The 13,957-nt window shown below is 52.8% G+C and overlaps 1 protein-coding gene across 8 annotated transcripts in view; it reads right to left on the bottom strand.

The window, feature by feature from the left end:
- The window catches only part of TNS3 (tensin 3), a 226,698-nt gene that overhangs the window by 15,201 nt on the left and 197,540 nt on the right, over positions 1 to 13,957 (bottom strand). For all 8 annotated transcript variants that reach the window (XM_029232983.1, XM_029232982.1, XM_029232981.1 and 5 more), the window contains 7 exons: positions 13,246 to 13,417; positions 11,350 to 11,948; positions 10,557 to 10,643; positions 6,418 to 6,549; positions 2,821 to 2,916; positions 2,031 to 2,108; positions 797 to 874 (listed from right to left, as the gene is read on the bottom strand). In XM_029232983.1, coding sequence (XP_029088816.1) covers positions 797 to 874; positions 2,031 to 2,108; positions 2,821 to 2,916; positions 6,418 to 6,549; positions 10,557 to 10,643; positions 11,350 to 11,948; positions 13,246 to 13,417 — 1,242 coding nt within the window. The remainder of the gene's footprint in view (positions 1 to 796; positions 875 to 2,030; positions 2,109 to 2,820; positions 2,917 to 6,417; positions 6,550 to 10,556; positions 10,644 to 11,349; positions 11,949 to 13,245; positions 13,418 to 13,957) is intronic.

The raw sequence follows: 13,957 nt of genomic DNA, 5'->3' as shown, positions 1-13,957 counted from the left end.
AGGACCTTGAAACTATTCTGTGTGATACTATAATGGTGGATACACGTCATCAAACGTTTGTCCAGACCCATGGACACTGAAACTATTCTGTGTGAGGCTGTAACAGTGGATACATGTCATCAAACGTTTGTCCAGACCCATGGACACTGAAACTATTCTGTGTGATGCTATCACGGTGGATACATGTCATCAAACGTTTGTCCAGACCCATGGAATATACACCAAGAGTGAACAGTAATGTAAACTATGGACTCCGGGTGACTATGATGTGTCCATGTAGGTTCATCAACTGTAGCAAATGTCCCACTGATGGGGGATGTAATGAGGGAGACTGCACATGTGTAGGGGCAAGGGCTATATGGGAACTCTCTGCACCTTCCTCTCAGTTTTGCTGTGAGCCTAAAACTGCACTAAAAAATAAAGTCTAGTAATAAGAAACGTGCCCCGGGGAGCTCGCTGTCTGGGGGTCTGTGTCACCCTGGGTCAAACTGCGGACTCACTGATCTCTTTAACATTTCCAGCTGGAGGGGCAGGTCGCCCACATTCTCCCAACTGAAACACAGGCTGTGACATTTACTCCACTGAATTTGGTCATCTTTGGCCTGCAGAGTCCTGGCCCTGCTGCCAGGACACTCGAAGCCCCACCCAGACCAGCCCTGTGGCAGTTTCTACAGAAGGAAACCTCCTCTGACACAGCAAGGAGAGGAACCCAGACCGAGGTAAGAAAGGAAGCTGGGTCACTGAGCCCGTCTCTGCCCAGGAACCTGGAGGAGCAGAAAACGCAGCGGGGACTGACCTGCCCCCTGCTTCAGCAGCTCGGCCGCAGAGTTGGCTGCCGTTTGTGGAGAACTTTCGGCTCTTTCCTCCAACGGGTCTGCAGGAAGGAGCGAGAAAACACAGAAGTGAGTCCACCTCCCAGGCAAAGAATGACCATGACATTGTGGATGCTCAAGACCGAGGCCCGGACGGTGACGCACAGGCTCTGCAGAGCTGGGCCTTCCTCCTGCAGACAAGAGCCCAGCGCAGAGAACCATCACCACGTTCCAAGCAAAAGCTGGGATGGCACAGCCCAGCAAAATAGCTTTCTCACCTCCGAATTAATTTATGTGAACAATTACATTTTAAGAGGTAAGTCAGGGCTTCCCTGGTGGCGCAGTGGTTGAGAGTCCGCCTGCCGATGCAGGGGACACGGGTTCGAGTCCCGGTCTGGGAAGATCCCACATGCTGCGGAGCAACTAGGCCCGTGCGCCACAACTACTGAGCCTGTGCTCTAGAGCCCGTGCGCCACAACTACTGAGCCTGTGCGTCTGGAGCCTGTGCTCTGCAACAAGAGAGGCCGCAATAGTGAGAGGCCCGCGCACCGCGATGAAGAGTGGCCCCCGCTCGCCGCAACCAGAGAAAGCCCTTGCACAGAAACAAAGACCCAACACAGCCAAAAATAAATAAATAAATAAATAATAAAAATAAAGGAATTCCCTTTAAAAAAAAAAAGGTAAGTCATGTTTGCCTGTATTTTAAATTAATGATGTTTCTGGAATATAATACAATTATGTGAACTTGAGATTGTCTAGGAAAGTGGGGATATGCCTGATCACCTGCTGTGGGTGCTATTTTTAAAAGTCTTTTCACCGTGAATATTTTGAAACAAACACAAAGGTAAAGACAATAGCTCATCCAGCGCCTAACGTCAACAATATCAACATTTTGCTGATTTCGTAGAATGATAAAATTTAAATGTAAATGGCCTGGAAGGTCTCTGAGTCCAGGCATTTTATAACTTTGAGCTACAGAATCTTGGCTCCAAGGAAACTTTTCACAAAGCCATGACATAAAGACATGACCGGAGGCTGCAGGGGCAGCGGGCCACCTCTTCTTACCTGACCTGGGTGAGCTATTCAGGGTTTACCCACAGAGTACGTGATGGAAAGGAAGTTCTGGTCTGATTTTTCTCAAGGAATCTCTTCGGATCCCAACACCCTGCGGGTGACCCCACACAGAGCCAGAGCAGCCCTCAGACCCCGGCAGCGTACCTCTATCCGGAATGAGCAGTTTGCAGGGCAAAGCCAAGGGCGTGATGGAATGCTGACACACCAAAGCCGTCAGGCTCCCTGTGAAGAGATGAAGAGCAAACAGGCGTTAGCACTGCCCTAAATACTGTGCTGGTCAGCCAATTTATCTCCTGAAAGGAGGCTGCTGCAAAGGGTGACCCCTTATAGTTTTAGCACCCAACGTGCTCCATCATTGTGGGAATTTGTGCAAAACTTCAACGAAGCCATAAGTTCAGCAGACGGCAAAGGGGCAGATAAAGGGAACTACAGATGATCCTCAGCAAAGACACTTCATTACCAATTCATAACGAACAAGTCACACAGTCTGCTGAATCTGACGCAGCTCCCACCGGTACCACCGAATCATCTCTGTGAGGTGATGCTTTGGTTCGCTCAAGCTCTGCCTGTGAGCTCATGCCCGCAGGGGCGGGAAGGCTCTCGTCTTACAGGGCGCCTGTGTTTCTCTTGTGCCCGGAGGGTGGGGTCACACTCAGGCCCCAACCTCGTCCACCCTTCTCTGCCCGCCTGCCTGGACCGTACCGTGTGGAATCTGCATTTCTAGTCCCAGCACCGTGCATTTTATTTGCTTAGTTTTGAGAAAGCTTTTAAGAAAATTTAATATCCAGTTTATTTAGAGATGATAATTGAGGAATCTCTGAATGGGGATGAAAAGTAAATGCTCTGCGTGAAGCCCCAGCGGAACGATGGCAGTGAGCAGAGGCAATGCATGCTCGTGGGTTCAGAACACCAAGTCAGGCTCTCAGCCACTTACCAAAGTACGGTTCATTGGAGCACCCTTTCAACCGCACCCCTTTTGGGGTGCACTCGATCAAAAAATGCCGAACGAGTTCATTGGCCAAATCTCCAGCTGTGGTAGAGGTTTAAAAGAAAGAGAGTTTTAAAACATGAGAGCAGGGGAGGATGAGAGAGAAGGAAGGAGAGTCTGGCCCCCACAGTAGGTTGGCTGCCAAGAACCACTCTAGGAATGGTAGCTGGGCTGCAGGAAGGCTGGCTGAGCACTGCCGATGGGCAGCTAGAACCCCCTCCACTGACTGTGCTTACAGGTGGAGGAGTCCTTAGGAGACAGCCTCAAACACTGCAGAATTCCCAGCGACGGAAATGAGCAGCTAAGAACTGGGAACATGGACCTCCAGCTCCTTTGCCTCCTAAGAGGAGACTTAGAAAGACCCAGACACAGCATGATGCCCAAGAATGAATCACTGGAAAGAGCTGGAAGGGTGCCAGTCTTCTGGGTAAGGTTTAGCCAGGAGTCAGGTACACAAACCCCTCCTGACAGCAAGCCCTCTAATCATATTGCTGCTACACAGACCTGTGTTCATGCCAGCCCACGAGCCCAAAGAGAAAGTGCATCATGAAAAGCCACAGAACGGCAAACTGTCTGATGGTGGAAAAGTACAAACAACAAACAGAAGAAAAAGAAGTCACTGCACTATGCTAATGAGCCCCGCAGACATTCACATCCACTCGGCGCAGTGTTTCCGTCCTGCCTCATTCAGCACCCTCCCTGGGAACATGTTTCCATGGGAACGTGTTTCCATGGGAACGTGTCTCCATGGGAACGTGTCCCCATGGGAACATGTCTGCCTGCCATAACTTCTAACATTTCTGATGGCAGGACCTGCTAGAGGTGGGTTTGGGCTCCACACCTGGGCCACGGCAGGCTCCCCAGCGATGCTTATTGTAAACAACAGTGACAAATACCAACAACATCGGTGTCAGCATTTCACAGGGGCAGTATAGCTGGTAGGAAAGGAAATGATCAGATTCCATAAAAGGCAGTACTGAATAAAAATGGGGACAAGAACATTTTGCCATTCAGTTGTGGGAGGAAAATGATCCATGGCTTCCAAACTGAAGGCAGACACAGAGTGTGGTCTGGATGCCAGTGGTGAGAAGTGAGTCAGTGGGGAACCCAGCTGCATGGGGATTCGGAGACCAGCACCCCACACATCTGCCGCTGTCCCGTCTCCAGGGTGCCAGGGGTGGGTGGTGACTTGCTGGGCTTTTTTCCTGGTCAACTGTCCTCTCAGATCTATCCTTAGACTGTGAAAGCCAAATGCCAAATCCAGGGGCCGGATGAAGGCAAGGCAACCAGACAAAATTTCACCCAGGGGATGCGCCTGGCAATGTTGCATGTCCTGAACTCTGCTATTCTCATATCCTCTATTTTGTTGCCTTTGCCTGAAGATTGAGACAAAGTGGGCCTTAGAGGCGGGATGCATGCCTGGAGGTAAGAATTATACACCACCATCTGTATTTCCAAAAAGATAATGCATGCAGTAAAAAAAAATAATAATAATAGTTTTAAAAGCTTCAGCTGAAACCGAGGAGCCTGGGAACCGCCATGCACTCACTTCTGCTCCCCCGTCGCCCAGCCCTGTCTCCACAGACCCTCAGAGGTTCCGGTCCTGAGTATTTTCTGATATAACCATCGTTCAGCATGTTTCCAAATACTGCCAAACGCCTTACATCCTCCACAACCAGGGCCGAGTCAGCTCCTGAGCTACAAAAGCCTCTACTTAAAGCACTCGAAAGCCAGTGGGGTGTTTGGTGGAGCTTCTCATGCAGGAATTCTGGATGCCCTGGGGCCCTACTTCCGAGGCTCCCCTGTTCTGCCTGATCTGCACAGAGCCCTCTCCCCCTTCACTTCCAGACATGACAATAGCCACAGATCTGGCCTCTGAATCACCTGCTCCTCTCAGCCTCACCTCCCCCCCCCCTTCTATTCACACAACCACTACCTTTGCCCAAACTGACCATCTAAGTTTCCTGAAAACCCCTTGGCCATGCCTGAAGCCGGACCCCTTGGAAACCAAATCTTGTTCTTCAAGGTGTAGCTCACTCCAAGGCAATTTTCTCCAGGAAGCTTTAAGCAGAGATTTCATCCCAGGATTTGGTACTGGGCACAGGGCGTGAGTGAAGCAGGTAAGTGTCATTTGGTTTAAACACCAAAGGTTCAGAATCTGTGCTTATTCTGATCTACCCTCGCCCCACCCAGGTGAGCCCAGGTGCCCTAGGAAGAGCCATGTAACTTGCTGACATTCCAGTACACAATCTCCATTTAGGGGAGAAGAATCTTTTCCCTTTCCTTAGAGTTTGTGGCATAGTTGGTTAAAAAAAAAAAGGGCAAGGAGGGCAGGGTGCGATAAAAAGAAAAAAAAAGAATAAACCAGAAACCGCATATTAGGGGACAGGGAAAGGGAATAAATGTATTGATTTGTTGGGAACCGAGCTCATCCCTGAAGGAGAGGTGAGAAAGGACCTGGTGATACTGTATTTGAACGGGTGGTATCAACGTGAGCTCAGGAATTTTTTAAAAGGATACATTCCCTAGCTCAGGTCCTAGAGAGAAGGAGTGGTACTCTGATAGCAAAGAGCAAACCTAGCGATTAGATCTTGGTTTCTAGATACCATTCCCCAATAAAAAGAACCAAGGATCTTTAGAGAAATGGCTGGGGCAGGGAAAGTACAAAGTAAGCCTAAAACACGTCTGCTGCTTCAGAAAGCTGGCGTGCTCAGGGACTAATGGGGGGTATGTCAGAAGGACAAGGGGCCGCTGGAAGGGACTCAGCTAGTCAAATCCAGGATCCTTGGAAACCAAAAAGTCACGGTGGTGATGGATTACAACACACAGGAAAGGGCATGTAGGGGCTTCCCCACAAAGTTGTGGCCTATGTTTGGGTACATGCATGTCTGCTTCATAATAACGCTTACCTGTGCATGCAGGTCTCGCAAACTCTTCTATACATGGTTACGTTCGTGACAAAAAACATTAAAAAGGTAAGAAGAAGCCTTGCCTGTATTACATGTTATTCGGCTAGTATTTGCCCCTTGTGCAGAGTGTTGGACCAGAGAGGAAGAAGGTTTTGTCCCTTCCCCTAAGGAAGGATAATCTCATGACTCCAGGCTTGCACTGGCCTCACTTTCAATCCATCAAAATACTCCACTGGGTGTAGGAACAAGAACCGTGTATATAGTATGCCACATTCTATGTAAGCGAAAAGGAAAAATGCATGTGTGTGTGCATTGGACAGAGAGTGAGAAGACACACAGGAATTTATTAGAGATGTCTACCCACAGGAAGCAGGAGGGAACTGAGGCATACAGGGCTGAAAATGGGAGCAAAGATGCCTTATCACAGGACTTGCTCCATTGTTCTGACATCTGATCACCCATCAAAGCAATAAAAAAAAATTACAAATAATTAACCTTCCTTCTTGAGCCAAGACAGTACTTACCAAAATACACCAGAAAAAATAAATAAGAAGAAGAAAACCTATGAGTCATCTCACAGGCACAAAGGTAACTGACAGGCGAGGTGCCGCTAAGAAGAGCCGGCGGGACCCACCTTTCTTGTTCAGCTGCAAGACGGAGGGCGGGGGCGTGGCCACCTTCATGGCCAGGCCATAGGCACCTCGGAAGGAGTGGCTGTCCCTGACGATAAATGACCCGGGTTCCTTGTCCTTCAGCATAGCGATGGCTGCAGAGGGGAACAGAGAGACGTGAGTGTCTGCCGGGGGAGGCCACGGCCTGTCTCCACTCAGGGCCGTGACAAGGGTGAGGGAAGCCTCTGTGATGACCTGACTGTAAAAGACACAGGGGGCACAGGGTGGCCCGTCCCTTTAGATCACAAAGGTGCTGCCTTCACACACGACTCCTATTAACCCCGCAGCACCTGTGAAGGCCAAATGAGGACCCCCCCCACCCCCCGCCACACACACACCTGACAGCCCAGGAAACCGAGCCTCACTGGCACAAGTGCCCAGACCAGGTCCCGGTACACACAGTGTGACGCAGCAGGAAGTCAGGCGGGGCCGCCACGCATTCCCCACCGTGGCCCTGCCCTACGTCTCCCCGCGTGGCATTTTTCTTAGAGATTTTAGAAAGTGCGCTTTCAACTTTCAAAAGAAGGTAAGAAGTTTCCAATCCCACTTTCTGAAGACTGTGAGAGTGTACCCTAAAAGTTACTGAATATCTCATACGAATTCCAAGATTGGCCCCAGGGGGATCATAGGTGGCCCTCCGTCCCGTGGCTCGGAGGCAGGTGTGGTAGTTATGGCCAATTGTTTCCAGCCTGGACGAGGCTGTGAACCCGTATTCGATGCGGCCAACACCAGTCAGTCAGGGCCACGAGCTGCACCTGGCACTGCACCTTCCACCTGCCCCTGGTGAGGCTGGGAGGCATGTCACACTGTCACCTATAAAGAACATCCCTCCCCTTCAAGCTCAAAGTCTGGCTCCCCCAGGTCCCATGCTCAGGATACGGGAAGAAATCGGGATGGATGGATGGGCTAGGGTGACAGTAACCTCAAGGTGACGCAGCCCAGACACCGGCGAGAGTTTTCTCTTGTAACCAGAACATCTCTCAGAATGTCTCTTATAAACTTTACATTTTACAAAAAGAAAACTAGGGATTTAAAATATAAGGCACTAGAAAATTACAGCCATGGAAATGCCGCCTTTCTGTAGAGCCCGAGGCCCTGTCTGGAGTAGATGGGGGGCCCGGACATAAACTCAGGAGTGGCAGGAAGCCCCGTCACGCCTCAGGAAATAACCCCAGGAAGCCCTCTGTCCCAGGCCCCCGTGCATCCCGACTCCAGCCCCAATCCCCCGGCATGGCATTTGCTCGGCTGCAGGATGAAACAATTGGTTTCTTGTACACACTCTTCCATGGCAATGCCCCAGCCCCTGCAGCAGGACAAGGCCATAAGGCAGGAGCTTGTACACTGACACACATAGGGGACGAGGGACAGGAAAGCACAGTGCTCTCCAAGGGGAGCGGGTTTGGTAGGACCCTGCGGGGTGCAAGCCTGACACAGTGGAGTGAAAGCCCACCTGCTGCTCCAGCAATTCAAGGCCCGGGAGGGGAGGGTGGGTGGACACCACGGGGGACCCCAGGCCTTCGCAGCTGGTTTTATCTCATAGCATGTTTTCTAAATATGGGGGCTGAAGACCTATTATGTTTTTAAAGTAGGGGAAAGACCACTTACAGAAGTTATAGTTTTCAATTGTGATAACCTCACCAGAGCTTCTTCTTTGTAAGTCATGATTTTACTTCACTGTGGTGGAAAAAAGTGCCCCAGCCTCACGGGAGGCCGCTTTCTGGGCAGCAGAGAGAAGGCCAGCTCTGCTCCGGCCCATCCTCCCCTCCCAGACCCCATCCCTGAAGCCAGACCAGCTGGGCACAAGGGAGCCGGGGTCTCACGCACCCGCAGAGGGAACCTGAGGGCGATGCTGGGCTTGTTGTTTCTGGAACAGAAATGAGCCCGCATTGAGGGTGTGAGAAGGAGCTCGTGCACACCCATGGGATCGTCATCACCTCTCTCCCTGCAGCTGGTGTTTGCAAGGATTCGAGGGCAGAGGCCTGAGAGCACGGCTGGAACAAGCATACTTAGTTTCTACTTTACTTTCCTCCTACGGTTTTTATGTTCACCTTTAAAAAGTCCCAAGGTACTAATCTTGCCATAATAATATGTGAACAATTGTGCCCCTAAACAGGCTATAGGGCTTTTTTTTTCCGCTCCTGAATCTCCCTGAAATTTCAGTACAGTTTTTCCAGAAAAAGGCACATCCCAGCAGTTACAACAAAACCCACGGATGGCTTTCTTCCATCTGGAGAAGTTGGCACACCCAACAGAACATTCATCTGTGTAGGTGTTGTCTATACAAAATATCTAGAAAATAGAGGAAGTTATGCTTTTGGAGTTCAACTGGAAAAATCAATGCCCAATGCACATATTAACTATTTTGAGATGGAGTCCACCCCAAAGAAATATATATATTTTTTTTGCGGTACGCGGGCCTCTCACTGCTGTGGCCTCTCCCGTTGCGGAGCACAGGCTCTGGACGCACAGGCTCAGCGGCCACGGCTCACGGGTCCAGCCGCTCCGCGGCATGTGGGGTCTTCCCGGACCGGGGCACGAACCCGTGTCCCCTGCATCGGCAGGCGGATCCTCAACCACTGCGCCACCAGGGAAGCCCCCAAATAACTATTTTTAAATGTGTGGCTAAGATTAGGCAAATGACAACAGTAATTGCTACCGCCCAGCAGGTGCCACCAAGGGAGGTCCCCTCCATCCAGATCCTTTCCCCCAAACCCCACGCGGAAGGCTTTCCCATCGCCATTGTGCAGGACGACCTGCCTAGTGCTCTCCAACCAAGACTGCCTCTTCTGGAGCCGGAGCCTGGCTGTTCAGTCAGAGAAGGGGGCGGCCCAGCCCAGCCTTCACCCTGGTCTGAAAGGCTGAGCCGCCAGAGTAGGAGGGTCTGCTCAGAATAGTCTAGGGCAGGGTCCCCAACAAGCACTTCTCAGGGTCTGTCGGGCTGGATGAGACAGCTGCAGCTAAGGGCCACAGTCCTGGGGGTTCTTGTGACCAGAGCAGGGAGGGGACGAGGACGGAGCATCTGGCCACAACAGAGCCTGGAACGTGGGGAGTGCACGGCACAAAGGCCAATTCAGGGACTCAGAAACCTCTCCAGGCCAAGCGAGCTCCCCTCATAGGAAATGACAATAGGTCCATTGAGCTCATGGGAAGAAAGGCACATTCTTACCATTTTTATTATCTGCCTAACTGAGTAGAAGAATTTCAATGACAACGTTGGACACTGCTGTTTTCCAGCCATTTAACTGTTCACATCCAGGCACTTTTGAGAAACACTCCCCCGGAGAGCAGCTGCGATTTCTTCCCCACTTGCTGAGAGCAGCCCCTGGGGTATCTCCTTTCTGGGTATCCTGGCCAGCACCTGCCAGCCCCAGCTCCACGTCATCCTCTCTCGGAGGGACGTCTGGGAGTGATGAGCCCACCCACAGGCGGCCGTGTCGTCACCCCCAGGGAGGACGGTGGCTCCCGTGAGCAGGGCCAGCACGTCGCAGGGATCCCACGAATTCTGCTGGAGTGAGTGCTGTTCGCCTGAAAGGCTGCCCCAGAGGGACCACCACCGACGGCATGCCAGCGTCCCTCTGGGACACCTCTTCTATTCGTGTTCTAGTAAAAAGTGACACGCGACTTCGCTGCTCAAAAACATTAACCATTTCTCATTTTTGCCAGCCGTCTTCCGACTGCACCGTGCACCCAGAGCTGCTGTGCTGCGTGTGACATGCTGGGCTGAGTCCGCCAGCAGCTTGTCTTTCCAGTGTGACACAGGCAGGTGTGCCCATGAACGGTGTTAGAAAGACACCTCTCCTTCCCCCACCGGCTGGGGCCCATGACGTCTTCTCATCACGTCATCACTGGCAACGCTGGCCAAACCTTGTCTGGTGGAAGCCACCAGAAATTACACCCCACACACTAGAACGATCGTGGCCGGTGCCCATCCCGGCCGGCTCCCTCATTAGGACTGAGCTTTTCCAAGAAAAACGTAAAGGTCGTAGCCTTTCCCTCAAGGCGAGTCACGAAGTAACTTCTTCCAGCTCATCCGTCCCACCCTGATGCTCCCACCCCCGCGGTCCTGCTTCCCGGATGCAGAGCCCTTGTCTCGCTCACGCACCTTGCTCTCTGGAGATATCTGCCTTGTACCAGAACTTGGATGTATCTTGGACAAAGTTCACGGACACGTGCTTATCACCTGGATTATCTGCAAAACAGAATTCAAAAACAATAACTGTGAAGGGCGTTTTTCATTGCAACTCTCACCTCAAAGGGACCTAGAAATTCAAAGTCCTACCCTGGGCGAGGACGGGGTGCTCTGGGGAGAGCGCTCTCTTTAACTACAGGGGAGAAGCCTGACTCGGAGCAGGGAGTGGCTGTTTCATAACAGAAAACACAAAGACAGCAGGACACTGCGATCAGGCCTCTGCAACACATTTCAACAACACGTAGTTAGAAAGATAGGAAGTGCACAGAGCAGAGCTGGTGTTGCTTTACTCCTGTCAGTGTCTTATTATACCTTTTACATTTGAAACATTTCATAATTAAATTTCAAAGGTATTTGTTTAGCGTTTTTTTTTTACAGTCACTGTCACAGAACCCTGATTCCAAGTCAAAGGGGAAAAAAACAGAACCACCACAGATGTCTGCATTTTCTGCTGTTGGAATGAATCTAACGTGAATAAACGCACAAGCTGGGTGAATTGCGAGGCGGCTCTGCATTGGTACTGTGCTTCGGGCTAGTGAGATGGAAAAGACCCCATGAAGGCTCTGGATTCTTCTCTCGAGCCGCTCAGCCCAGCCCTAGCACTGGTGCTCACCGGGCAGGCCCATCTGTAACCCCAGGGTCCGTCCCTGCCCAAGTGCACCTGTAAGCACAGGGGTGGGCCCCCTACCCGTGGAGACGCGCCTACCTGGGGAAGGTGCAGCTCCCTCCGCAGCCTTGGGAAAGTCCGGGAGGATGTTTGGGAAAGGGATGCTCATGGTGCTGCCGCTGTGAGGGCTGGAGAAGCCGCTTGAGGATGGAGACACCGAGCCAAAAGAACGGTCCCCCTCCGAGGCCCGCTTCTTCTCGGGAAGGGGCGGCTGCCCGGGCAGGGTCAGCCCCGGGCCCTGCAGGCCGGGGCTGTGGTGGCTGCTCTGTCCAGGTGCCACCGTGAGAAAGCTGTGGGACAGGAAGCCATTGTCGGCAGCCTCGGCTGCTGTCCGCAGGGCGCCGGGGGCCTGGGACGCCCCGTGGGAATTGGCCAGCAAGGCCCCCGGGTCCTCGCCGGGGGGGAGCCCACCTCCTTCAGGGGCAGTGCCGAAGCTCAGGAAGGCCTGGCTGCCTGGGGGGCCCAGAGCTTCCGGCGGCTCCGCCAGGGACAGCTCGTGGCCGTGGAAGGACGTCTGGAGCTCGGCTGGCGGGAAGTGGGGCCGCCCAGGGCCGTCCTTGCCGGGCCGGCTGCTCCCCAGCAGGGTCAGCGTGGACCTGGGGCTGGTGTCCACCCACTGGTGCTCGGCCGAGGAAGGGCTGTTCAAAAGATAAACCGTCAGGGGACGACACGTCCAGGGAGATGCCTGGAAATTAGCAACGGTTCCCACATGGCGGGGGTGGGGAGGCTGGGTGCCGAGGCTCCCCCTGCAGCAGCGCGAGGCTCCCCGAGTATCTGAACTCAGGCCCTGCCCTTCCAGTCTCTCCACTGACTGTTGACCCCAGATGCTCAGTCTACAGCCTCAGGGATGGGTGGAGGGGTGGTGCAGGGGTCCGACCCTGCCTCCCCAGCCTCTGTGCCTCTTCCTTCCTCGCTGTTCATCTGGCAAAGTCCCCTCTTCTCTTCAGTTCAAGACGTAGCTCGACTGTGTCCTGACTTTGAAGCCCGTGTCCATGTGCGCACAGGGATTAGCTGTGTCCTCCCTCTGGTCCCACCACGCATGCATCAACCACGGGATCTGCTTAAACCTCCCTCCCCCATTCTCTTTTTTTCTTCCCGATGCCCAACACAGGTGCCTGACACAGTCAGTTTTCATAAATGCTTGCAGGACAGCCAGCTGATAAAGGATACATAGGAGACTGCCATATCGAAAATGGGAAATTCCAATATTAAGAATATTAGAAATTCTCTATATTTCGAAATATAGAAAGGCAGCTAACACACTAGCAAACATGTATTTGCTCTGTGTGTGATGTTGAGTCCTGATACGCAATGTCCCCCTTTTTTGTAAAGAGAAAGGAGGTGGAATTAAGGGTGGTAAATAACTGTAGAGCAATGTGCCCACAAGTAAAATACTAAGAAATGATTCCTACCCTGAGCACCTGAATTTGCTCAGCGGCAGTCCTTTGTGAAGGAGAAATAGGACATTTCTCTGTGGCTGTCTGTGGCCCATCCTTTCTGTTCTCCAATCCCACTGCGGGGTGTTCCTTCACCCCCCATGCTTTCCCGAACACCTGCACAAATTCCATGTCTCCGAGAGCAGCACGTCCTGCCTGCCCTGTCCACCCCAATCTGCAGCCCCGGGCAGGCCCCCTCCTAGCCTGGCCACTGCACCCCCTTTCCAGCCTCAGCTCAGATAACGTTTCACGGATGCTCGGTCCTGAGCTGGCCACTGTGCCCGGACTCTAAGTGCAGTGTGTTCCTTGAGCACTCCGCCTGCTAACAGTGAGGGTGGACTCAGGAGTTTTTATTTTGACTGCATTTTTGAAGAGTGATGGTGGTCAATCCACAAGGCAGCCCGGTGTCATGTGGAGGACAAGCCCCCGCCTTCCCTCCGTGGTGCTTGGGTTTGGGGTCTGTAAGAGCAGCCTGTATTTGGTTCAAAGGCCACCTTACCTCCCCCTCCGCTGGCTGGGGCTGCGGCCAGAAATCGTGCAGGAGGACGTGAACGCCCGCTGGAAGGAGGGCGCCGTGGGCATGTCGGCCCGGAGCGTCGCAGGTTTGGGTCCAACGGGGCTCTCTGACATCCCCACGGGGTGACCGAGAACCTCAGGGCAGCCTCGTGGTTCTGCATCAAGGAAACACGAGCAGGCTGTAAGAAGCAGTGCCACTTGCGAAGCTTTCTGCAGCAGAAGGAGGTGCCCCGACTCCGCCAAGTGCAGCGTCCTCATGTCTGGCACATTTCCAAAAGGAGACACACCTGACCAGTCCCTGCGCGCAGCTTTCAACACGTACTGATAATCACCATCCACTGACGATGTTCGTTTACAGTGAGACGGGAGGCAGCCCAGTGTCTCACCCGAGGAACAGTTTGCCCTGATATACTTACCGTGCTGATGAAGTAAGCCATTTCCCACCCTAGAAAGGGCAAGGCCTCTGTGCAAACCACAGAAAAGACCCGCCTTCCATAAAGTGCCCGCCCAGCAGCACTTTGTGCCCCAGGTTGGGTCGCATGCTTTCGGCTAACGCTTCCCTCCGCCAGCACGGCCCTGCCTGCGGTGTCTTCACCCCCAAGAGGTGCAGAGATCACTTGGCCTGACCCCCGTCACAGGAGGAGGAGAAGCTGAGCACCAGGAAAGCCTGCCTGTCTGACACCCACACACCGCAG

The sequence above is a fragment of the Monodon monoceros genome, unplaced genomic scaffold, assembly GCF_005190385.1.
Source record: "Monodon monoceros isolate NGI ecotype Baffin Bay Population unplaced genomic scaffold, NGI_Narwhal_1 Super_Scaffold_2, whole genome shotgun sequence".
In the NCBI taxonomy this organism is placed as follows: Eukaryota; Metazoa; Chordata; class Mammalia; order Artiodactyla; family Monodontidae; genus Monodon; species Monodon monoceros.
Note: the sequence above shows the minus strand (reverse complement) of the source record. Positions and strands in the feature narration are given on the sequence as shown.